Below are 27,164 nucleotides of genomic sequence, written 5' to 3' on the forward strand. Positions count from 1 at the left end.
ATTTCACCTTGCCAATTGTTCAACAAATTCATAATTTGTTATTACTTTTCTATTTATCTAAGTACCTGAACCAGTTTCAAATGTGCTAAGAAAAACAATAGACAATGTGGCTAGACCTATTTTATCTTTAGCGGAAGCCTAGCCTTTTGTGTATTGATATATCAAGTTCTGAGATATGAGAATCTGTCTGTGTAAATACAGTGCATGACTTATGTTGTGATAACATTATTGAAGCTGTCTATGTACAATACGCTGTGTATCAATTTGCACTTATATACATGTAGGTGTACTTAAACTTGCCTTGTAGAATTTTATTTTGGAATTCAATCACTCTAAATATTTGGAGCAGAGCAGTGTTGACCTAAAAAACAAATTGAATATGTAATTTGTTATTCTGGTTTGAGTTTCTGTTTCTTTGTTTTCTATTTTGATATAATTCTCACCTGCTTCTTCTCCATGAATACACAGATTGTTTTATGTAAATTAATATGTAAATTTTACATGGTGAATCGTAATACAAGTTGAGATAATATAACACCATTTATTTTCACTGACAAGTAATTTCACTACTTTGATATTTTGAGCAATTCACAAACTTTGCAAAGGAACAATAAGGATTACATTTTAACAAATTTCACTTGTTCACGAACATAGCAGATTCATAACCAGCATCTACAATAGTATGGTAGAGTTGACATACATCATTATATGATCCTAAACTGATTAGGAAAACTAAACTAAACTGATCCCCCCCCCCAGATGAGTTTATTATCTTTTGTTAATTTCATTCAGTTAACTAAATATGTAGCTTACATTGGAAGGTCATTTCCTTAACCACATCCAAATATGCATAATAGAAAGGTCAAAGGTCAAGGAAATATCTCGGAGAAACAAAGTTGTAACTGCCACATGATCATATACTATTTTATCGTTGTTTCAACAGAAATTTCAGGAGGTGTCGTCCGCGTATAAACTTTTAACAACTGCAGAAGATGCCATTGAAAATGACTTCATGACGCTAGATGACATGTTTGAATTATTTGCACGAATCTTTTTTGCTGCAAGGTTTGGTAAGTGTAAACAGAACACATTTTGCATTGAATACACTACAGACTACAAGGACAGGCAAACATCAAAAGAAGTACAATGACGTTCAACATCTCTTGGTGCATCACGTTTGATTATGTATACATCTGAGTATGTGCAACAAACTTAATTTTGAGAATATGCGTATTGAATATATATAAAACAGACTGGTTTGGTTACCACTGTTCATTTACTGTTGCATATACTTGTTTTCGTAAAATATTGAGGATATTAGCATTTAGTAATCAAGTCACTAAGTAATTGCCCTTTTTTGAGCTGTCTTCGATAACTTGATGAATTGATTTTGTTGAAATTCTATGAGTTTATGTCCTGCGGTTAATAATGTATTTTTTGTTTTGAAAATCATCCATCAAAATAAATAGTTAATATTTTCAAGGATTTTGTGCATGTGTGATACAACTTTTCGTAGAATATTCAAAATCACATCCGAATACTAAAAAAACGTTACATCAAAGAAAATTTGCATTTTTCTTTAATTCTTTAAAATTTGCATTTTTCTTCATTTCTTGAGATATCCCACACTTGTATACCATTATCCTATAACTCCTTGGTATTATTTTATAATTATCAATTTATTGTTTAATTTTTTTTGTTTAAATCATTCAAAAAGTCATTGTATTTTCCCCGAAAATCTTTTTATTTTGTTATTAATAACCACTCAGCTTTCCTCACTTATTGAGTGTTGTCTGTTGCATATTACCGTACGGTAATTAACACATGTTGTTATTTTTTATACAACAGAAGCTTATAATGGTGAACATGTCTTGGGGAGTGGGTCATCTTCGGAAGAAGAGGTCACCACCAGTGATGAAGAAGAAGAAGAAGAAGAAGACATCTTAACAATTTTTGCTGATAGGCTTAAAACAAAAATGAAAGCTCGCAGGGGAAAAAATCAAACTTCTGGTAGGTATCTCTCTTATCTAGCTCACATATAAAGGGAGTCGAAATTGGTGGCAGTCTGGCAACCACTTTTGTCATTTGGCTACGAAATATGAAAATCGTTTGTCCATTGGGACAACCATCAAAATAAACACACATATTCTAATGTTGTATTTCTGCTGAAAAAAATGACATATGAATGATTATGAGAAGCTTTTGATAAGTAATGTGGAACACCCACATTCTAACATGACATTGATTGATGTTGTAGTTGCCTAGTAATATTCAGATTCATATTTGGTGACAAAAGTTCACTTTCGTATTCGAAGTGTTAAACGCTAAACTTTACTTAATTTTCACATTGACCAACCATATTTTTAAAGTGGTTGGTCCACTGAATTTGTTGACCCCTGTTATAACAATTAAGGTCGTGATGATGTCATAACTTAAAAAATTGTCTGTCTTACTATCACAATTTTGTTTGTTTACCAATACATTTCTCTGAATTTGCATTCATTCCAGAATTTGGGTTCCGAAGGAAACTTACAGAAGAGGTGCGTAGTTGGTTAACAATAATGTATAAAATACATACACACCTAACATTTGCAGAGACAAACTATCGCATTTAAAATAAATTTCATCAAGGCCTGTAGCAAATGGCTAAATAGGTTTTACCAGTCCAAAATAAATAAGGGAATTTTTGCAAATTACAACAAAAAAAACGTACAAAATGTTACATTTGAATTTGGGCGGGAAAATTACGGCATTCAAATCTTCAAAGTTGTATTGTAATTTTCAGTAACTTGGCACAAATATAAAATCTAAAAGTTACGGCTTTCGCAAGTTAAACTGATCGAAACTTGACAGATTGTGCTGTCTATCGACAAAGTTATTATTTATCTTCACCACAATAAATCCCATCATGCATTGCTGTTTGGATTCTAATTTGGAAGTGTGCAAAACACAACTTATCTAGAAAGTATGTAAGGTTCAATGTAACATGAGTGAAATAGTTGTTTTCTAAATTCAAATGGAAGGAGTGTAATGCCTGTCAACTCGCTGTGCATCTCAGAGTTTGTTGCTCGTTTTCATGATTTCATTTTTTTTTCAGGAAGCCAAAAAGAATGCTGATCAGCTTATACAAGAAGAAGAAAAAATTAATAGGTTGCGAGAGAAAAGACGAAAAAAGAAGAAACGTCAGCGAGAAAGGCGAAGGCAAGAAAAACTAAAAGGAAAAGAAAATGAGAATCAAGGTGCAAATAATGCAAAAACGAAAGTAAGAGGAGATTCTTGTCTATTTTGTCACTTATTTGGTCAAGTGTTTATTGTTTTACCCTATTAACGCACAATCTGAAAACAGACTTTTAGTCATTTCTCATGCTTGCATTTCCTTTATTTTTTTTCAAACTTGATACCAAGACAACACATGATTAAAAACAACCGACTGGCAGCCATTTTGGTAACCAGATCTCTGAGATGACTGCTCCTATTTCAATCAAACTTGCTGTGCTTCTGATACATTGGTTTGCACATGTGCACATTATTATTTTCAAGATCTGATTCAAGAAAGCCAACTGCCAGTAATTTTGTTTCTTCACTCTGTCACTATGTGACTTTGGATCAATGTTACTGTTCCAATGACAGGCATTTAAATTTTTGACGGGACCACATTATTTACATTAACTTGTTTAATTATTTATCGATTGGAAGACTATTAAATCTATTCCCATTTACAAGTCCCATTAGAAAAAATTACAGTTGTACCACTAGATTCTACTACTCATTGTGGCAAAGATTATTTCTACCCGCATGGCCAAAACAGCTGCATTCTGGGTTTCACCTCCACGCCCCCAGACGTAAACATGAATGCAAAATATGTTCATTTTAAGATAATAAATGCAAGTATCGAAATATATAAAGTAATATTTCCGTAATCTTGTTCCTAAACAATCACATATTAAAAAGGCTATTTTTTGGCAGTGATTTTTTCAATGTGATTCTGTGTGCGTTTCTAGAATGCAAATAAAATCACTCTGTCCTCAATTCGTATTTTTGTGATAACATGATCTCTGCCTGTACTGAGCACAGGTTCAGAAAGCTTTACCTTCCCCATCTCTGCTTGTACAGAGCACAAGACCAAAGGTGTTACCTCCCCATCTCTGCTTGCACAGAGCACAAGACCAAAGGTGTTACCTCCCCATGTCTGCTTGCACAGAGCACAAGACCAAAGGTGTTACCTCCCCATGTCTGCTTGCACAGAGCACAAGACCAAAGGTGTTACCTCCCCATGTCTGCTTGCACAGAGCACAAGACCAAAGGTGTTACCTCCCCATCTCTGCTTGCACAGAGCACAAGACCAAAGGTGTTACCTCCCCATGTCTGCTTGCACAGAGCACAGGTCTAAAAGCCTTACATCCCAATCTCTGCTTGCACAGATTACAGGACCAAAAGCTTTACGTCCAAATCTCTGTTATGAGATCTTGTATATTGTGTGAAAATCCTGGACCAAAAAAATCAAACTATTTGAGGTAAAAAAAATTTTTTGTAGCTCAATGACATACTAGTAATCCTGATCTAGGGAGAAGGGAATATTTCGTTGGTCTATTCTTACTTCATCCAAATAGACCATTAAATGTGTACATCACATTTTTAATTAAGGGTGGAAATAACCCCAAATACTTTGTCGTTTGTTGTCTCCCATGCGATGATTTATTAATGCCACTACGATGCTATGACCTTTGTTTGTTTTTGTTTTTTTTGCGCTTGATTTCATGCATAACACAGGATCTGGCAGTGAACGGAAAATGGTCTATTCACTGCACACATGGAACACACCTTTCCTGCATGTCAAATCACTAATAGTACCTGCGTAATGTGGAGAAAAAACTATTTTTAGTAGTACCATATTTACTGTTCCATACCTACTGCCCTAATTTATTTCTGAATAGTATCACATATGCAGCAGTTGCAGGGGGACTGATTTGCATATGTATCTTGTTAAATTCACACTGTCTGTCAGTGGTTATTCGAACTTTGAACTTATTGTTATCTTGACTCTAAAAGTAAGACAGATTTATTAGGCAAACAATGTTTCTTTGCTTTGTAAATAAATAAAAATATGGCTTATGAGGGAAAGTAAAAGTTAATTGACTAAGGTTTTTTTTAACTGCTATTTCCTGTTGAATAATGTAAATAAAAACAGAAATACATTTGATTACTACGATCTCAGTATTTTTTGCCACAATGAATTGTTGTTCATTTAAAGTGCCTGTGAAATGGCTGCTATTTTCACGCCTAAAAATATCCATTGATACATAAATATTATTAATTTTTATGTTTCTAAGCATGAAATATTTTTTTTAAGTGAAAAATGTGTTTTAAACTCAATCTACGGCAACTTTATTTTTCTGTGTTTTAAAACGAGGCTCCTCATTAGCTTCTTATTTGCATTCAGAAATTCCCCTTGTGACGTCAGAAGGGGAAGTCGCATGGCAGCTTGCATTGCCGATACGTGTAAATAAGGCAAATTTCTTGTGCAGTTTTCTTGTCTTTGACTAAATTTTCACTTATGTACTTGTTCGTTGAGGAGGAATGGACCATAATGAACACATAGTATCATTTTTTGTTGCACGGGGGTGAGTTAGATGCGAAATATGTACATTCTGGTGTAGCTGGTTACCGTGATCGTCACCGGCGCACGTTTGTACACTGTTGCTGGACAAAATAGAATTTGACGTCGGAATTATCTCGTTATTTAGCAGGTTACTAAGCAGATCACTACACTGTTGTATTTCATCGATCGTCTGAGTAAATCTTTCAAAATTAAAATAAAAGAGAACGTATTTTGACATTCTAAACATTAGACTATAGTGATCACTATAAAATAATTAAAAAAAACGACAAATCACAGTTACTAAATAAATGACAGCCGCGTGGAAATAAATTGAAATTTTGTTGAAATAGGTGAACGCAGCAGGTCACGACGAGCGCAAGTGGCGTTTAATTGGATAACAAAAATAATCGAGATCGACACGCATACAGATAAATTCAGAGTGGATTCGAGTTAGCGTGATCCATGACGTGATTGTCATAATTATAACATCATATTAAAACTTTATTTGGTGGAAACACATTGACCAAGCCCGGATTCTTATTTCATAAATTATTACGCAGATCAAGCTGCAGGCATGGAGGTCAAAAAAGAACAGGTATGAATTCGACATTCAACACCAATCACCAAACAATTCAGAAACTTTTAGCCTTCGAAAATGAAAACAATTATCAGTGTATAAGGGCTGTGTAATTTCCTGTTTGTCCGACGCTTCGTTTTCGTGTCACTGTCAAAATTATTGCTACCTTTTACTTAACAGGGACTAAATGGTCTCTATAAAATGATAATCAGGATCGCAAAAAAAGTCAACTCATTTGAAACACTTGCCGGACGTCTCTCTCTTCTGAAATGGTCCAGAATCTTTCTTTCAAAAGTGTTGCGCCAGGTTTATGTTGTCGGCATTTCTCTTTAAACCTAGTTGTTTTTTCATGTACGAGGATAGTTTCTCATAATAAAAAAGAATCTGAGGTTAAGTGGCTTTCGTCCACTGATGTCGCACCTTCGGATCGATTAGAAACGTGTGAATACTTACACTATGACTATACGTTTCACTGCAACTGCCCACAACACAACATCTAAAAACTCTCTCTCAACCAAAAAAAGAAAAGACAAAAAAAAAAAGAAAAAGAAAACGCCTACTGATAATGTATATCGTTTAAAAGTATACTGAATGACCAATGTTATTACGGCTCAGGGGTATGACTTCCTCTCACATTTTGGCATTTGGTGGCGCACTTTCGGCGAGAGTCGGAAATCCGGAAACAGTCGACCGTTTCAGAATAGGTGGGTGTGGCTACAACACGAGAAATATCCCAAATTTACTTGGATACGAGTAATCATTTTCGGCAAAAAAATCAATAACTGCCCATTTCAGTGGGACACAGATCTAAAATGGGAAACGTGGGGATGGGCATTGCACAGGCACTTTAATTATATTGTTGACTGTGGGACATCCGGATATCATACAACGAACAACTAAACAATGGCATATTAGTGATGGTATTCTTTCCTAAATCATGTTTCTTCCAGACCTTAACATTTGTTATCAAATGTCTGTTCATATACATGTACTAAAATTTGAATGTACTGTGTTACCGCAGCCGCTGTATTGCCACTATGTTTTGCTGAAGGGTTTCACCATGCTTTTCCTCTCAGAACAATAATGTATGAACTTCCTATGCACTTTCTTCCATGGCATAGTGGTAAACAGTGATGTCAGTTCAGAGACTGAATTACATTTGTTTTATAAATTTTCTCAGTGTATGCAGTGTTTTTCCCAACCAAACAGCCAAGTATGGTGTCCAGTGTGCTTATCAGTTTTGCAGTCAAACCTGTGTTAGTGACCACCTCTATATAAGGATCACCTGTCTATAGTGACCACTTTCAGACAGTTCCAAAGCAATAATTTATGCATATAAAGACAATCTGTCTCATGTGATCACCATTTCAGCAAATATTTTTGCAGATTAACCTGCAAAATGCAAAAATTTGACTTGCCCTTAGTTCAAGGAAACCCCGGTAGATGCATAATCGCCTCACTAGAATGGTAGATGAAGTTGTAGATTTCAACAGAAAATTTTATCCGACCAGTCGAAAGATAACATTGTCAATTTGATCATGAGGTCACACTACATTTGTCCAGTGTACCTGTACTGTTCGAATCAGTGGGCTATTTCAATTCAGCAGTACTGCAAAAATTTCTACTTTATCAACATTATCCCTGTGTTTTGAAACATAATATTTTTATTATTTTCATTTTATTCATACAAGTTTTGGATTGGCCACAAATTAATTGATGAAGAAAATAAGATGTTGCATTCGTCCAGTGACCAAATATAATTTTTTTGTTACAGGTGTGGAACCTTGAGGGTACATGTTAGTAAGGGTCCCAAATCAACCATTTTCACTTCATCTTGGCTTCAGTCACTAATTATTTTTTCTATATCACTTCACAGACTAGCGATGGAAGTAGTGAGTCTGACGACGAAGACTACGAGGACAGCGAACACATGGAGGAGATTACAAAGAAACTTTCATCATCTTTAAACTCAAAGTCTTCCAAACCTATCTCCAGTAAAAGTGATATTAAAAAGGACACTGTCAAAAAGCAATTAGTCAATAATAATAGTACTGAGTCTAAAAAGCCTGTAAAAACAAGTAAAAAAGATAGGTGAGTTGTTAATTCGTCTTCTAGAATATAGAATATTTTTGAAATCTGATAATCAAATTTTTTTTTTTTTTTTAAATAATTATGCTTTAGTATCAGTATGTATGTGTTTCAATAATTCACTGTCTTTTTGTTTTCGCTCAAATCGCTGACAGCAAAATGTGCTAAATTTAAACCCGGTGATAATTAAAATTTAACAATAGAACCTGTTGTTTTCTTCACAGACCAGTGTGTTTAAAACCTAGTGAATATCCCTGCAACCTCAAATGCGCTAAAATTGAACACTGGATACTTAATTCTTTGGCAATGTTATATTTGGTCCATGCATGTACCTTATGTAATTTCTGAATCATCCCATTTCTTTGTTTTTGATTGGTATTGAGATAAAACAGAGATAAAAATAGTGATGTGTTAGATACACATTGATTGATTTTGTTTTATGTTTATGGTGAAGGAAATACTACTGTGAAACCATTTATTTTCATCGACATTTAATTTCATTATTGTGATGTTTTGAGCGTATCCACTGTGTTTTAATTTCACAAATTTGTCAAGGAAACAATGAGTTTTATTGTTATTTTACATGTTAATTAAATTTAAAGCACGGTGGTCGACGCGTGTTCGAATTTTTATGTGAATAAATAATGTATTTTACACGCCTTCTATACATTGCTATGCCATATCGAACAAGACGCGGCACAACGACTGCCGCCCTTTAATTTAGCAGATTTCACTTATCAGCCAAAATATCAAAATTAAAACCCAGTGAATTATTAGGCTTCATTAAAATTATTCATGTTATTTTCATGCAATTTTTTTTTTCATAAATTTGTTGTTGTAGGTCAAAAACAGATCTTGATTCTGATGACGGACTTGATCCGAATAGTGCTTTTGTTGCCAAGGCTGCTGCGAGTGCTCGTAAAATTTCTACTCAACAGTCTGCAACTAAAGAGAAACAAGTCAAAAAAGAAAAACAACAAAGTAAAGAGACACCAAAAAATGATGAAAAAGATTCTGTAGGTTTTAAATACTTTTAACTTTTATTAAACCTTTTTTACCCAAAATCAAAATTATATTGTCTTACTTTGCACCCCTGTTTTAACTGTCAAGTATCTTACAAAAGTTACCTTATTTTTGCAGGTAGAAGATTTAGATCCTGTTGTTTTACGAAGTAGGCAAATAGCGGGTATGTGTGCAGTACTTTCTATTAGTACCTTGGCCTATCTAGAGCTGTTTGAATATGGAACCAGATGAAAACCTGGTGTATTATAAAAAATGCCCAATACCATTTGAATCCTATTTTCTGGGTTGCTTACAAATATGAGCGACTTTCTTAAACTGTACATTATTTGCATCCCTTTTCATGTTTTGTTTCAAACCTAAAGAAATGTATCAGAAAGAAAGCAATTAAAAGTTCAAATGAAAGGTGAATGACCTATAACATTTCTGTAAATCAACACGAGAGGGCAGTATAATCAGTTTTTTGTATGCTTTGCTTTACAGTTCGAGGTAATGAAATGGCCAATCTTGGTCATTACACTGCAGCAATAGATTTATTTACACAAGCTATTAAACTAGACCCTAGGGATTTCAGGTCAGTAATTCAGTTACTAATATTTTTAGTTAAGCTTGGTGTTCTTTGAAACGTGAAAAATTGTTAATCAAAATTTGTAGCCAATAGAAATTGTTTCCATTTAGTCAAAAATTAGGAAATAATTTATAGAAAAATACATAAAAATGTTGCATGCAAATATTGGCCTGAAAAATGTTGTTAAAAGCGACCAGCAAGTTACAAATCCCTTTTTAGATCCATTGCTTGTAGACTTTCAGGACTATCAGTGACATTCTTGTGTAACATTTCATAATAGGTATTGAAAACTACAACTGGTTCACATACATGTTTTCATGTCTGCTCTAATAATTATTCTCATTTCATAGTATAGTGATTAATTGTATGCTTCATTATTGATTTTCTGAGTTTCTGTTTTCAGGTTTTTTGGTAACCGTTCATTTTGTTATGATCGCCTCGACCAATATGACAAGTAAGTATAGAGTGTATTTATATTGCGTTTCCCATAATTACGCAATCTTACTAAAAATAGAAATGACGTAATCATAGATTGCTGCACAGTTCATAAAATTGATCAAATGAGGACAACGTACGCTGATGATAATGACATTTGCTTTACTTTTATTTTTACTTCAATGTGACTTTTCTGTGATTTGTAGTGAATCCCAAAAAAGTTTATTCCCTGAACAAAGCCCTTGAGAAATTATTTTAATATTACATGTACTATAGTTTAAAATATGTCTGTGGCTATTTTTAATTTTGTTGGTCATGTTTGGTCATGTCTTCATGAATAATTAATCACATGACATAATGCTTAGTGATGTCATCTGACTTCATGAATAAATAATCACATGATGTAATGCTTAGTGATGTCATCTGACTTCATGAATAATTAATCACATGATGTAATGCTATAGTGATGTCATCTGACTTCATGAATAATTAATCACATGGTGTAATGCTATAGTGATGTCATCTGACTTCATGAATAATTAATCACATGGTGTAATGCTATAGTGATGTCATCTGACTTCATGAATAATTAATCACATGGTGTAATGCTATAGTGATGTCATCTGACTTCATGAATAATTAATCACATGGTGTAATGCTATAGTGATGTCATCTGACTTCATGAATAATTAATCACATGATGTAATGTAGTGATGTCATCTGACTCATGAATAATTAATCACATGATGTAATGCTTAGTGATGTCATCTGATTTCATGAATAATTAATCATATGATGTAATGCTATAGTGATGTCATCTGACTTCATGATTAATTAATCACATAATGTAATGCTTAGTGGTGTCATCTGACTTCATGAATAAATAATCACATGACATAATGCTCAGCGATGTCATTTTATACAAACCCTGTACAAATCATGTTCTAATCATGTGGGTTGGCATGGAAACGCCAAAACACGATTTAGTTCTAGTTATTACCGGTAATCGAGTCAACTTTCTATTTTGAATTGTAGAGCCCTAAAAGATGCTGATAAAGCAATCGCTTTAGCAAAAGATTGGCCAAAAGGTTATTTTAGAAAAGGACGAGCACTTGCAGGTCTTAAGGTAAATATACTTTCTTTTTCAGTTATGTACAGTGAGCAACTGCCACTCCACTAACATAAAGATTTCAGTTCAAGCAGGCTATTAGCCAGAAATTTGCAACTGCTAGTCCAAAACAATTCAACTTCATGAAAATGGTGATGGTTTTCAATATATTTTGGTAAAATTAGAACAATAGAAAAAAATATGGAAAAAAGTTGCCAGTCTGTTTGGTGGGTGGACTGATGGCTGGCTAACACCCTGGGTTCAAGTAATATCCAAGATTAAGAGAAATGTCACACACATGATGTAATATTTTTTTCATTGGCTAGGTCAAATGCTGTGATAAAGTTAACAGCTGACCACTATGAGATATTACTAGCACTGTAGCTAGACATTAGTTGAGCGGCATATAGTGAATTTATTAGCCAGGTAGCCAGGTATTACTCCAGGTCGTCTATATAGTCTTTTAATTGCTCATTTTAATGTCATTATTTATTTTTTGGCAGTTATTTGCTGATGCTGAGAGTTCGTTTGAAAGAGTTTTAAAATTAGATCGTCTTTGTGAAGATGCTATGCAAGAGTTACTTAGATGTAGAACAAGACAATTAATGGTAAGACTGTGAGCGTATTTAGTTAGACAGAGCTGGAAATTAAAGTTTGCTCTCTGTGACATATACACATTTACAATGAACACACTTGAAACAAGAAAAGACACCCCCCCCCCCTCGCTTTCCTATCGTTACACACATTACCAATAATGCTGTGCAGTAATGATGTGGTAAATTTGATAAAGGCGTGTCTCCCCAACCATGAATCCGGTGTTCACTCAAAATATCAATATATTGTTTGTAATAGTACACCATGTGATTACCTAGCATTTATTGGCACGTGCCTATGAACCCTAACAAATGTGACGCGCATTCCGAATATAAACATAAACCAAGAATTTATTGTATGCTTGATCATTTAAATATGACTTATTTCGACCATGTATACAACTGTGCAAGTGACGTAAGCGCATACATGCACTAATAATAGAGCAAGTATAGTAAATATTTGTCTGCCCAAAAATAAGATATTGTCTTAACCATAAAAAAAAATCCGATTTTGGAAAAAATAATGTACGCAGTAAGGATTGGGCAAAGCTGTGAATGTTTCTTAATTGTAGGTCTGTTTCAGTGGAATGACTTTAATTTAAATCATCCTTGTGTATCAGGTACATGTTCATAAAATGTCCACGTATAATTACAGGAAATGGGTTTTACTCGGTCGCAGAGTGAAGCAGCGATACGCCGACATGGCACTGTACAGCAAGCTTTAGAATCACTTTTAGCTGGAGCGGTTCTGCCGCAGGAAAGTGAAGAAATTTATATCTCGGACGATGAAGATCAAATTAGTAAATCTATTGAAGCTAGCAAAACAGAGTAAGTCACACTGTCTTGACAAAGAGATGATAATAGGAATCAATGTTACTAACTCACTTGAGTTTACATAACTCTTGAATCCTGTGTTACCTTAGAGAAAGTCAATCACATTTTAACCGCATCATGAAAACATTGCAATATCCCTTGGGAGATTCTTAGCAGTGTTATTCAACTATTGGAAACTTAGAGGATTTAAAATTAAATTTTACACTTGTAGAACATTCATAGGAATACAAAATTCCCCATTTAAATTATTAATGATTGAAAATGGTTTTCATGGAAAACATCGGCCACTAAAGTCAACTGTCCGTAGAGCACCGTCTGCAATGCAGTTCAGAAATATGGACGAACAGGGCTGGTCCACATTTGTAATTTCAGTACATATTTACATCCATAAATTAAATATGTATTCTCAATACTAACACTCCCAGCACCCCTAGTGATTAGATTGAGCCAAAGTTACAATAAACACCACTAAGAACTTTCTAAGGGATACTGTAAAATACTTTATTTTAGCTGGAATTAATTTTCGATGAAAAGACTTTTTGTGTGTTTTGTATAGAATTTATTTTCACTGATTTTTGACGAGTTGAATGTAAAATATAGGAAAAAAAGTATATTCACTGGATTTTATTTTCACTGAATCATTTCTTTAGCGAAAATAGTGGAAATTAATTCCAAGCGAAAATAAAGTATTTCACAGTATTGCAATGTTCGAAGGGGAATTGATAGGGAGTTAGCAGTTTTCCTTATCAGTTTATTTTGGTGCCGGCTAAGAATAATCTTATTAAATAAAGCTATGCTCTTGCGCTGTGATTATTCTGTCACATGCAGACTCGACTTGATCACCTTTCATGGGTGTTGTCAGCTATTGGGCATTTCCATGTATATGACAAGTTCATTACCTGTGGCTAGTGCCCGGAATTTCACAGTGAGATAGCTGTCAAAGGAGTCTAAAACAAAGACTTGTATTTCACAAACAGTACTGGTAACTTGGATAAGAATTTGTTCCGAGATCGAAGAGAGATTTATCATAACAATTGGAGCAAGCTACCAGACAAGAAGTATGCATGCACTGTTTTATATTATTTGTGATTGTTCGATTTTAACATCGTGGTTGTTTTCTAGGTGTAATATTAAGATATAGAAGTCATGTAATTATTATAAAAATAACGTAAATTTGGAATGATAAAAATTTGGTACATGTGAAAACCCATCCAGTGTGTAATATGTTTGCTCATATAATGATGTTGTTCTTTTTAGTACAAAAAATCCTGAGGGTCTAACTTCTTTATGGATAGGAAACGTTTTACCAAAAGTTACAGAAAAAGATATCAGAGAAGCATTTGGAAAGTAAGTTAATTTTGTTTTGAAAAGGCAATTTATTGTTGTTGGAAATCTAACAGTACTAAACTTGGTCTATGCACTTTGCTTTTTGTTCTTGGTTTAGTCTCAGATTCTGCATGCAATCAGTTAAAAAGAACCACTAAGATGACATGCTTGCGTTTGTAAGTTTACGAATGTGTGTTAATCTGTTGTGTATTTTGTGTGTTTTGTCAAAAGATATGGACAGTTACAAAGTGTTCGAATGTTACCAGAAAAATTTTGCGTTTTTGTCAATTACAAAAGAAAAGATTCTGCCAGTAAAGCTATGGAAGCCCTACAGGTAAGAGTAAGTTGCCGGATTCACTTGTTCCTACTATTTATTATTAGACACATTCATAAAAAAAGATTAGTTTTCATTTTCGTGCTCGTCTTGGTGTATCACCGAGTGTGCTTGCTACATACAGGGTGCAGTTTTGTAACCAGTTTTTCATGGGCTTGATTGCAAATTGAATAAACATGTTGTTGTTTCCCGGAAATACCTTACAATGTACATACTGATGTAAGCGTGTTATAAATTATGTCTTTCTCGACTGGGGGTGTATGAATGAAAAAATTTCAAACATTTCTCATAGTTTTAAACCTACAAGTACAAAATTAAAAACCTGGTTACAAACTGACAAATGAGGTTTTTTTTTTTTTAGATATACTAGATCTATTTCAAATCAATAGAGAATAATATTTACATCAAATGATATTAATAATTACATCTGCCATATTTGCTCTATTAATAGCGCATAAGTCATATTTTAATGATTCAGTAGGGTACTGTAAAAGGATTAATTATTCACTGGGTTTTAATTTTGCTTATTTCGCTGAATGGAAAATGCGCTAAATTAAAACCCTGTGAATATATGTAAAATTTGTCATAGAACACATTATCTAAATAATAAAACCATGAATTTAAAACCCACTGAATATGCCTGAAATGGTATATCAGCGAAATTTAAATCCAGTGAAAATTAGTCATTTTACAGTACTCACTAAATGAAATTTTTCGGTTTATGTGCCTTACTTTTAGAGATGCACTTCTAATTCTAATATGTTTATTACATGACAACCAATAGACTCTGTCCAATCGTTTGTTTGTTGTTCCACTCCTATTAAACTAAATCCTTCATTTGTTTGTATATTGAGTTGTCATTTCTCATCACCCCGACAGGGCCTAGAAATGCAGGGTCAAAGGATACTGATAAAATTTCCTGACAACCCAATAGTGAATGGTCAACCTCGTACAACAGTTATCAAAAAAAATCATCCAACTTCGTCTAGTATACCTGCTACGTCGTCAGCTTTACCCAGTACAATAAAAATTAACCAAAAAATAGTAACACCTGCAAATGCTGCTGTTCCTTCTTCACCTACTAGTACAAATACTACAGATGTTAATGATTCGTAAGTATTTTTGTTTTATTTTGGGTTTTAACTGCAATATGCAGTTATATACTGTAAGTTCATTGTTTGGATCAGTTTTGTTGATGGCGTGATTGGCCGGAAATGTTGTCTTATTCACATCTTTAGCTCCGCTGTCGACTTTGTCGAGCGGAGCTTATCATATGAGTGATTGTCCGTCGTCGTCCGTGTCAATGTTTTACTTTTTCGACTTCTTCTTGAAAACTACCAGCCTGAATGCTTTGATACTTGGTGTATATGTACCTTGGGGAGACCTCTCTTAGGTTTGTTCATTTCATGTTGATATCCAATTGCTTTGATATTACATATATAGGTAATTCATGTGGACCTCTCTCAGATTTGTTTATTTTGCAATGATATCTTCAATTCTCTAATTTTGGTGAATATTTTTGTCATTTTTGGTAAAAAGTGATATTTTCGACTTCTTGTTAAAAAACGCAAGTCCAATTGCTTTGATATTACATATATAGGTACTACATGTGGACCTCTTTCAGATTTGTTAATTTCGTGGTGATATTTTCAATTATCTAATTTTGATGATGATTTTTTTCATTGTTGGTGAAAAGTGATATTTTTGACTTCTTGTTGAAAACAGCAAGTCCCATTGCTTTGATGCTATACATATTGTTTATTTTCTAATGATGTCTTCTGTTCTTTAATTGAAATGCGCATTGCTAACTGCGGAGCTATCTCAGCCGACCGGCTGCTTGTTTGTCTTATTCGCATATATTTTATGTAATTCATAAACAATGAAATTGGTGTTCTTGGCGAAATTGTACATAAAATACATTCTAATATTACATGATATGGTTTTCAGTTGATTGATTCTATATTTAAAAGTTCAGAAATTATGGAACTGTAAAAGTGATTTTTCATCACATGTTGATGTTGTTTATTTCCCCATTCATTTTGACTATCCATGGAGATTTTCAGCCAACTGATGAAAAAAACTACTGGTTTAATTTTTAATATAATCGTAGCAAGTTGAAATATATTGAAAAGATAATGCTATTCACTATAAGACTATTGCTCTAAGTATTCTAGTATGCATTTTTAGAATTCATCCTGCATGTGATTGTGAAGTTTGAAATACAACATTTTGACTGGTACAATCGACATGATTTGATGACCAGTATATTTCCATGTAATGCGATTATAGTGCTTGAATTTCAGAATTGTTAGGGCACTCAATTTTTAAGGCAAAACATTTTGAAAATGCATTGGTCACATTGAAACTGAGCAGTTAACATTTAGATCAACAAGACATTCGGGTTGAGAAATCGAGACAATAGCCTTCATGATCTTCGTAAGTTTCTAGACCTGCTAATAATTTCATTGATGAATTGATTGAATCTATTCGTAAAAAGGATCGTTGTTGACTGAGATTGTTGTTTTATCAACGTCCTACTGATTTCAAACTGTTCCATCAAGATCAGATATCATCTCTAGTGCAAATACCCTTCCTGGGTTTGAGAATAAAAATTGAATGAATATTCCATTGCCTTTGTGAAATGAACAGGAGGCAAACCGTTTTTGTCTTATGTTTTCTATTAGATTATAATTCTACAAGTCTTATTTAATCAGTGAAATGATGGGGGCCTTTATGTCATGTTTGTTTATTTTGTTTGCAGTCTGGAGCCGAGACATAAATTAAAAGGTCCTGTCAATGGTGATGAATGTTACTTCTGGCGAACGACGGGGTGTGCGTTTGGCGACAAATGTCATTATGAGCATTTACCAGAAAGTAAAGGCATTGACAAGAAACCGTGGCATAAAATAACCAAAGAATAGTTACCTTGTAATAGATGTGTATCACATAATGTCTGCTAAGCTGAGTGAACTAGCAAATCTCTGTGTGAACAGTGTGGACTGTTGTCACTCTCTGTCGTCATCGTCTTTACGTGGCTTTGTCCTCGTTCATTTTTTTTCAATCTGTACATATCACGTCTTGAAATTGTTTCTTTAAAAACCTAAGCAATATTATTGTGGGGGAGCTGAAACCCAAATGGAACAGTGTTTCTGTGTTGTCAGATTGATACTTTATGTATTCGTATGTTAGACCAAAAAATTTTGCCTGCCTTTTTGCATAAAACATAATTAATAGCCATAATTAATTTTTATTCAATAATATTTTATTTTCTGATCTCTGTTTTATTTTGCACAACAAGGTTGATAATCTCCATAGTCATAAAAAACTAAGGTGTTATTCAACATTTGAAATGTATAAATGGACCTTGATTCGACTGATAATGTGTTGGCCTCTGCTTTGCTGTTTTTGAATCAAAATGCTGTTTTTAGACATTATCTGTTTAGTATATATAAGCAAAGAAAGGAGTTCTGACAAAGCCGTTTTTGTTAACTGGTGCTTAAGCGTTAGAGGCTTTCATACATAATTTTTTGTGTAATTAACATTTTTCCTCCACTCGATCTAATCAATGTAACACAGGTACATTGTAATAAACATTATACTCACCAGAAGTAGTTCATTGTTATTTTCGGTTACCGACTAGAAAGCGATATGGTTTAAACAGAGCAAAGCAGAACTGTTGACAGAATACTGCATCTGGGGAAATATTTTTGTAGGGCCCTCTAGTGGCAATATTCATTGTTTGTTGTGAATGTTCCATGAGGGCGCTCTTACCTTGACCTTCATGTATTATTTGACCCCAGTCCCTCAACACTGTGATTTGACATTAGTGTAAACCCATTTGACAAATTTTCATAGATTTTTGAAAGTCTGGTGAAACTACAAAACTTTGTAGTTGCAATTTCAGCACTTTGGCCCATATATAAATGAAGGTTTCACCATAGAAACCAATCATTCTCTATCATAGTTCTCAAAAAGCTGGCATTATTTTGGAAATTTTTCTATTTGGCCAGAACCTCAAAGTTGAAGCTATCTGGCTTCTCTTCCATATTTCTTTCACTTATGTCACGAATCGCCTATGCGTGGTGGATGTATTTTGCAGTGCGTCTTCCACATATTTTACAGTCTCGTGTTTTGTGAATATTTTACGTGCACTGTCAAACGTTTGAGTTTTCAAGAGATTTCGCAGCATACACGATGTACAATCAATTATCATTTTAACATTCTTTAATGTGTACAAACGTATACTTCTCACTTTAGAAAAAAAATCGAGAGCTCCTCATGTGTAAAAAAAACAACTCTTTGCTGATTTCTTTTTTTTTTTTTTTAACGGCTAGTTTTGTTGTGTTTATTGACAAAATGAACGGAAATTTCATGTGCTAACATCAACTTAGCCTTTATTTTTTTTTATATTATAATATATATTTTTGTGGTAAAAAGGTTCTTCAGCATTCTCAAGAGTTAGACCTGGTTGTTTCTTGTCAAGTAATTTTTCATATGTTCCCAATGGATACCCTGTTGGTAGAATCAATAAACTTGTAAAATCCTCTTTGTCAACACATGGAATTGTCATCCAGATAACTGCGCAAATTATAACACATGTCTATTTCCTCAGTTTTTATTCACATACTGGTGTCGTAACAGATTTCGGCAAAAAAGAAATGTTGAAGCAGGTGATAAAAGTTACTGATTTATCGCTCTATCAAAGCGTATCTCTGAAAAAAATGCTTCATATGGGAAGCTCCTATTGGTTGACGGTCATTTGAATGTTTAATGCAGTCACTTCCAGATACCTACAAATTTGGAAAAGTACTCGTAATAGAGCAAATACAGTTGTCTTTCTAGTATTTATAAAATTAATATAGGAATCACTGATGTAAAACTGACTTCATACATTTTGCTGGTTGCCTGAAAACAAATTGTTGTCGGAGCAATAGATCGTTCATTTCTCCTCACACCTACATGTAGTTGATACACATGAATAAAAGTCGTTAAACGCCGGTTAGTCCCAGTACATGTATAAGCTTGTTACATTCTCCGGTTTTTGTATCAGATACTTACAAATATTCACGGGAGAAAGCTACATTATTCTTAAACAATAGTGGCATATTTTCACCGAACTGTTTAATGGAGAATTTTTACCTATCTGAAGACTGGGTATCTTCATGTGAGTAATTGCCGTGGAATCAAACCACTGTTCAGTATGAAATAAAGGAGCTTCAAGCAGTTCCATATTATCTTGACTCAAATCTTCATATTTTATGTGTGTGTGTGTGTGTGTGTGTGTGTGTGTGTGTATTGAATTTTCAGGAAGTAAGTCTGTGTACTTGCTCTCCTACCACTGCTCTCAACCACAGCGCAACTTAGCACATGGCTTTGGAATAAAAAAAAACAAAAACAATTTCATCCTTACATACAAAATAGCCACTCATCACAATATCTACATCTATGAATTGCATAGTTCAAACATTTTCCAAAATTAAAATATACACATTTTGATTGCACATAACATTTCAACTTACAAAATTAACCATTATTTGTGACGAAAAAGCCAGAAAATGAAAGAATTCTTCCAAGGGACTCACTGGTAGCACTGTTGTATGATAAATTTCATGTAATGCAACTGTTATTTTTATCCCAACAGGGGGACAGGCATTCCCAAAGTATTTTTAGTACCAAGGAAATAATATTCTGGTAATTCACCCTATGTTTACAGATGATTTCTCTGATACATCCAATAGTGATAGTACAGTCTCACGATTCTAATTGATCAGCAATTCTGTGTAATCTGTAGCACTGATATAGTTGTATGCTCCAAATTACTCAGGGTATTGTGAAATCAAAATGTTATTTGTGATCAAAACTTATTTCTAATGTAGTTCAATCTTCCAGTTTTTGAACAGCAGGTACATGCGAATAAAAAAATTGGTCTATTTATAATTTGTCCCTCTAGTGTTGAAGCTGTGACAAAGCGGTGAGAGTATTTTCAATTTTTAGCTCCGCTGTCGTGCGGAGCTTATCATATGAGTGATTGTCCATCAGTTGTCCGTGTCAATGTTTTACTTTTTTGACTTCTTCTTAAAAACTGTAAGCCTGAATGCTTTGATACTTGGTGTATATGTACCCTGGGTAGACCTCTCTCAGATTTTTTTCATTTCATGATGATATCTTCAATTCTCTAATTTTAGTGAATATTTTTGTGATTTTGCTATAAAGTGATATTTTAGATTTCTTGTTGAAAACCGCAAGTCCAATTGCTTTAATATTTTACATATATAGGTACTACATGTGGACCTCTCAGATTTGTTCATTTCGTGGTGATATCTTCAATTATCTAATTTTTATGAATATTTTTGGTGAAAAGTGATATTTTTGAATTCTTGTTGAAAACAGTAAGTCCTGTTGCTTTGATACTATACATAATGTTCATTTTCTAATGATATATTCTGTTCTTTATTTGCAATGTGCATTGCTAACAGCAGAGCTATCTCAGCCGACAGTCTGCTTGTTTTAAATTCTCTATTTATACTGATCTTCGATATGAATCATGCTATAATGCAATTCAAAGATGTGAATACAAAGATAAAGAAACAACCACTATTTAATATAATGAACAAAATACAGCAACCATCAAAGTATTTTTGTAACAAAATTAAGGAATTCATACTGAGATAAAAATTTACAGAAATTCATTATAACCAGAAATGACCAATATGAAATAAATATACTTCAAGAAATACAAATTTTAACACATCAAGTTATTTGGACAATAGATCATTTGCAGGCTTCAGATTCAGTGTCCAAGTGTCATCAAATCCACCATTTTAATTCATCCTCATTCCTGATCTATATTAATTAAAAATCCAACTATACATCCATCCACATTTCTAGCAGGTTAATGGTAGATTTGAAAAAAGAATGTTGTTACATACCGGTATTTGGGTTTGGATGGGCTGCTAAATGAACAAATTTTAATAAAGGCTATACAAGATACTGATGTAATACAACAAGTTACTGAAAATGGTCTTATTTGTTACAAATTCATATTAGTTCCATACTATGTATATTTGATATAAAGCATTTGCTCTCTAGTTGAGCTTATATCAGAGCATGAAAGGTACTCCGTTAGTATCTTCCATGATCAGAGTTACTTTCTAAGCCACTTTCTTTTTGTATTTTTTCATCGCTCACTAATAAGAATTAATTTTGACCAGAAACTGTCAACATAAATGGATCAGAAAAACAGCAAGAAAGGCAAGAAGATGGTTGGTCTTCTAATGAAACAATAAATAAATGCTAGGTTCTGCTAGAGTTTATATTCGAGAAAATACAATAATGTTGGTATGGCAACAAAGTTCATACATTTATAAATAGTCTAGAAAAGCCGAAATCAATATGTAATATCATGCTATGGGATTAGTGCACATGAATTAATTAATCAACTATTAAAAAATGTTTAAACAATTACTGCAAATCGCCTAAAATATCCAAAATGCAGAAATATATAGCAGTGACATTTGACAGCATATCGAAAACATTTAATAAATAAAACCCACAGTACCTGCATAATGCTGTGTTCCATGCACAAACAGAAATATAAGAACTGAACAAAAACCCGAGTACCGTATTTGTTCTATTAGTAATATATGTGTTTTATGTAAATTACAAAGGTGTTTTATGTCAAAATATTTAAATAATTCAGTATACTACCAAAGGGATTTTGGGTTTATATGCACTTTTAAGACCAAATACGGCACTGGTATAAGGAAAACCTTTCATATTAAGTTTCATGATAAATATAGTTTAATTATTATCAAAAAATTGATTCGTCAAAATTATCATTCCTGTTTTTCAACAGATTCTTGATTAGATCACCTACATTGTATTTTGTATCATACAATTATCTATAGCACAGTCCGAGCGTAACCTAACATTTAGCTGGATTACACATACCTGCTTGCTTTTAAAACAACTATATACTGTAAAATACTTTATTTTCGCTTGTAATCAATTTTCGCTAAAGGAATGATTCATTGAAAATAAAATCCAGTGAATATACCTTTTTTCCTGTATTTTACATTCAACTTTTCAAGAATCAGTGAAAATAAATTCTATACAAAACACCCCAAACGTTTTTTCAGCTAAAATAAAGTATTTTACAGTATCTAAATATACATTATATTAGTAACATGGGTGAATACTACAAAGAATAAGTTGAAAATATTGATTGTAATGATTATCACATTATATTTTTTGAACAATTTATAAAACGGCAAAGTAAGTTTGTTTAGGAGTTAAGTTAAGTATGGACTGGACTGCAACCTACAAATCCATATATTTTGCATTATGAACTGATTAATTTCCAAACTATTAGCAAATAATGAATTATGTAATAATGCCTTCAAATGGTGATCATGTACCCAAAGTAGTATATTAATATCTATATTCCCACAGTTATTTCTATTCTATACAATTATTACAAAACACAGCGATTGCAGACATCTTGAAAAGTCGTACACTCCATGGAAATAATTTTTGCAATGGTGCTTAATGTAGCAGGGAATATCTCTATCAAATTTTTGTATCAAATTCATAAATGTGGGGACGCATCCACGTTTAAATATTATTTGTCATCAATAGTAAATCCAGATCATTTTGTCTTTCAAAAATATTCGTAAAAACAGATATAAAATAAAAGTAAAATGTTATAACCTCCAAACACGTTAGCCCTGCCAAAAAAATAGTTAAAACACTATATTTACATTTGTTAAAATTCTAATTAAAAAAATAAAAACACTATGCATTTCAGGACTTCCATAACTACAACACAATTTTATAGTTCTGTTTTAAACACACATTGAAATGAATTATGCAGCTCAACTTGATATTATATACTATTTTGACAAAACATGTATATTATGAAAATAAACTTTGTAAACTCAGTATAATGCAGAAAGTAAGGTATAATACTTAAACAACTTTTGTTAATTACTAGTAAACTGATTGGTTGGAGAGTGTCACATGATAACCATGAACTGCACACTGATTGGTTGGAGAGTGTCACATGATAACCATGAACTGCAAACTGATTGGTTGTAAAGTAGTTGGTTATAATGGTGTGATGATATACTAGGGTTATAAAGTCTGAAACGATAAAAAAGAGAGAAATAAATGTATTCATTCATTTTTTTAACTCAGATACTTGTATGTTTAGGTTTCTATCTATTCTATTCTGTACTTCAACTGAAAAAGATACTTTATAGGAAGCAGTTATGAGAACACAGACAGACATAAAGTGAGATACTGATGCATAAACTCACATTTGTCCAAGATTCATTATTACATTTATGGATTCAGTATTAATAGTGTTATTTACATGCGATTATGGGTAATCTGCTAACTTCAGCAAAAGCGAAATACAAGAAAGCATTATCAATCTCCATATGGGATAATATAAACCTCCATATGAAAATCGTATAAACTCATCACAAAAGCGAACAGATAGAAATAATTGGACAATAACAGTGAGAATAGAAATTATAAAAGCAATAACCACCACAATGCAAGACAAATACAAAGTGAAGTGAAGAAATTTAAGTTGAAGACCAGAAATACCCTCTAAGTGTACTGTTGTGTGCATCATTATGAATTAAGACAAGGAAGCATGGTACACATAATATAAACTATGGAATCGGCTGAAGTCAGTCCATCTATCCATCACCTAGACACTTTTAACAAATAATTAGTTAAAGCATTACGGTATGGTGATGAGGATTAGTATAGCTATGTGTTATTTTACAAACCGCATTACCTTTTAGTTAGAAGTTGTGATATTCAGCTGCAAGTATATTTCAAGTAACTAGATATAGGACACCTTGGGATAAAGAAATGTAATCGACCACACACAGTCAGTCACGACAAACATTAACAGTACAATAATTGACAAACATCACTTCATATATTTTATCACTTTACATCAAATAACGACAAATTTGAATTTGGCCTAAACTTTATATGCCTAGCTACAATACCAGTAATATCATATAATTTATTCAAAATTTATGCAAATGTCACACACACAATCACATGCATCTTGAGGGATGAATTATGCCATGTTCATTAGCAATTATTTTTTTGCCAAACATTTTATCCATTTTTATGTATTTTTGATAATTTTGGAGCAAATGGATATAATTTTCCATTGGCTACAGATCTTGACCAAATTTTGGTAAAATAAAGAAAAAAATGTATGTAGGTTTTATTCTATGAAAGTTGACAAAAGTTGGTGGTCAAAGCATTAAATGTGCAGAGAAATAATTCCCCATAATCACATGATTGCATATGATAAACAATGTTTACTTGATGGCATTTTCATACAGGCAATAAAATCTACTGTCCAATTAAAAATTATGTCCAAAACTGACAAAGAAATTGTAGAAAAAGACATAAAAATGTTACTCCAAACTTTTGGCAATATAAATGCTGATGATCAAAGGGTTTATATAATTTATGCAATCAATACAGAATTATTTCAGTTTTAATAAAAAAATGTGTAAAATCACAGCACTCGCTTATGATGTCACACCATAGGTCATGAAAATGTAAAGCACACCAGCCTTTCTAATTGGGCAAATTTACTGAGATTAACCAAGACTAGAAATTTTAATTTTGACATGTATTATATAGCTTTTGATAATGTCATTTGGTGTTATATCAGCGGATTACAGAAAATACTTGATGATTCACCTGGAAGTGAATCTTTGTGAATTCATGCACATTAGAACACCAATCAAAAATGTCAGCCAATGAAATTCAAACACAATCAAATGTGAGACCAAAACTATCACCAACCCTGGACACACTGACAAATCATTGAAAATAGAGGATTTTCCAAACAATTGCGAGATCTCGCGAGATGCATGAAAGACGCACGTCGAACGTCTGCTGCAAAAATCGAACGATTTGATTTTGAACTAGAATTTCTTTATTTCGCAGCTTACATTGACCGGCCGATCTTCGACAGAGGAATATTGCTTCCGAATACCCTCACTTAATCGAAATTGCCTATCATCAAATGTGGACAGCACATTATTAAGCATGGAAATGTCCCGGAAATACTTTCGCGTTTGTCGAATCCCACACGATGTTTGACGCGACTACGCGCTATGACCTTTGTTTGTCCTGTTTTTACGTTCGATTTCACGCATAACGCGTGATTCTCGCAGTGTACGGAAAATGGTCTATTAGGACATATCTCCTGCAATTTGTGCATAGTCAGATCACATATTTCACTTAATAGTCACAAGAGCCTAACACAGCTAGATCTCATAGTACAACTCTAATATAAGGCCAAGGTATTACATCTGACCAAATATCAAAAATCATAGAACTTGCAACCAATCAAAACTTGTGTTACATGCTAATTTCTAAGAAGGCATGCTCTAATTGGTGGAAAAATCCTATCAGAAGAAAGCTGTCTGGATATGATAGGTGGCTAGATGTAATTTAAGGCGATGAACACCGATTCTTGGAATTAAGGTTTTACCTACATCAGCTTAGATCAGGTTAATTTCTACTTAAATGCGTGCAACTGAAATATACTACATCGACTGCTGAAAGCCTCAGCAGGCAATGCATTAAATCAACATGGAGCATTCACAACAGAGTGAGAGTCAGTGACAGTTATGGCATTTTGTAGAAACGAAAAATGTCTCTGGAATCAGTGTCAGAATTTTGTAAAATATTGTCTTCACGGTTTATAGTATATCAATCTACTGGAATACCCATGTATAATTCTGTCAAAATCCCATCTAATAAACAAAAGTTTGTTGCATTTAGCCGCTAGAGGGCGCCCTAACAAAATCTGTTCAAATGCTAACTTACCCAAGTGTTTGTAGCGACGCTGGCTCTTTTTGCCATTATTGCTCCACAAACTGATGAAATCCAGCTCTGCATCTCTTCTGGGCTGTCGGCCTTAAAAAAAATATAAAAAAATAAGAAATAATTTCATAGAAATGATTATGATGTGAGGATGTCAAAGATGATTTTTATGGTATGTATTCTTGCAAGTTAAGTAGTGATCTAATGTGATCAATGAAAAACAGGCTGTTTCAACACAGCCCATTAGCAATATAGCCAAAGAAATCTGGAAATGTTTGGGATTGACCATTATAAATTTTATATTATCCACACAGTGACTGAAATGACAATACGATTCAAAGTTCATAATGGCACTTGGCAGAGTATTAACTAACTTGACATTGAAATAAAATTGACCTACATATTTCTGGAAAAAAAAAAATTTCAAGCAGGGTCAGTCTCTAACTGAAAATCATATCAACTTATTTAAAATAATATGCCTCACCCATTTTTAGATAACTTTATTGAAAACATAGATGAGGATCCTATAATAAAACATTTTTTAAAATACTTTTTTCATAGTTGCTGCTTTCTGTTAAGCTAATAAGTCAAATTCAATTCTTATCAATAAGAGGTATACTTTCACTAGATGAATGACAAATCACTGTCTCGTCTCAACTCCCATAAGGGTTTTGCTTCTCGTTCCAGTTTATTTAGTACCACAGCAACAAGATATTCATTCAATGTTTTGAATACCTGTTTTATCGATAAGATTGATTATGGTTGAACATTTTCTGAAACATAAATAAAAAATTTCCCCTATTCT

The 27,164-nt window shown here is 33.2% G+C and overlaps 2 protein-coding genes across 7 annotated transcripts in view; one reads left to right on the forward strand and one right to left on the reverse strand.

Annotated features, from left to right (window-relative positions):
• LOC100368918 (uncharacterized) overlaps window positions 1-19,722 on the forward strand; it is a 46,297-nt gene extending 26,575 nt beyond the window's left edge. For 2 of the 5 annotated variants that reach the window (XM_085504321.1, XM_085504324.1), the window contains exons 3-19: window positions 944-1,070; window positions 1,849-2,010; window positions 2,509-2,540; window positions 3,098-3,262; window positions 8,053-8,267; window positions 9,106-9,280; window positions 9,405-9,450; window positions 9,768-9,858; window positions 10,256-10,306; window positions 11,323-11,413; window positions 11,899-12,003; window positions 12,644-12,816; window positions 13,800-13,880; window positions 14,080-14,169; window positions 14,380-14,488; window positions 15,362-15,594; window positions 17,244-19,722. In XM_085504321.1, the coding sequence (XP_085360447.1) occupies window positions 944-1,070; window positions 1,849-2,010; window positions 2,509-2,540; window positions 3,098-3,262; window positions 8,053-8,267; window positions 9,106-9,280; window positions 9,405-9,450; window positions 9,768-9,858; window positions 10,256-10,306; window positions 11,323-11,413; window positions 11,899-12,003; window positions 12,644-12,816; window positions 13,800-13,880; window positions 14,080-14,169; window positions 14,380-14,488; window positions 15,362-15,594; window positions 17,244-17,403 (2,106 nt within the window). In that variant the 3' untranslated portion in view covers window positions 17,404-19,722. The remainder of the gene's footprint in view (window positions 1-943; window positions 1,071-1,848; window positions 2,011-2,508; window positions 2,541-3,097; window positions 3,263-8,052; window positions 8,268-9,105; window positions 9,281-9,404; window positions 9,451-9,767; window positions 9,859-10,255; window positions 10,307-11,322; window positions 11,414-11,898; window positions 12,004-12,643; window positions 12,817-13,799; window positions 13,881-14,079; window positions 14,170-14,379; window positions 14,489-15,361; window positions 15,595-17,243) is intronic. The other 3 variants (XM_085504322.1, XM_085504323.1, XM_006825908.3) reach the window with 3 other exon arrangements.
• A 1,340-nt stretch (window positions 19,723-21,062) lies between these two features.
• The window catches only part of LOC100369063 (pleckstrin homology domain-containing family A member 1-like), a 37,815-nt gene continuing 31,713 nt past the window's right edge, over window positions 21,063-27,164 (reverse strand). The window contains exons 12-14 of one of the 2 annotated variants that reach the window (XM_085504326.1): window positions 26,363-26,452; window positions 24,291-24,353; window positions 21,063-23,623 (exon numbers count right to left, since the gene is read on the reverse strand). In XM_085504326.1, coding sequence (XP_085360452.1) covers window positions 24,339-24,353; window positions 26,363-26,452 — 105 coding nt within the window. In that variant the 3' untranslated portion in view covers window positions 21,063-23,623; window positions 24,291-24,338. The remainder of the gene's footprint in view (window positions 23,624-24,290; window positions 24,354-26,362; window positions 26,453-27,164) is intronic. The other variant, XM_002742310.4, reaches the window with a different exon arrangement.

This window comes from Saccoglossus kowalevskii, chromosome 10 (genome assembly GCF_978046115.1).
Source record: "Saccoglossus kowalevskii chromosome 10, keSacKowa6.1, whole genome shotgun sequence".
NCBI lineage: Eukaryota > Metazoa > Hemichordata > Enteropneusta > Harrimaniidae > Saccoglossus > Saccoglossus kowalevskii.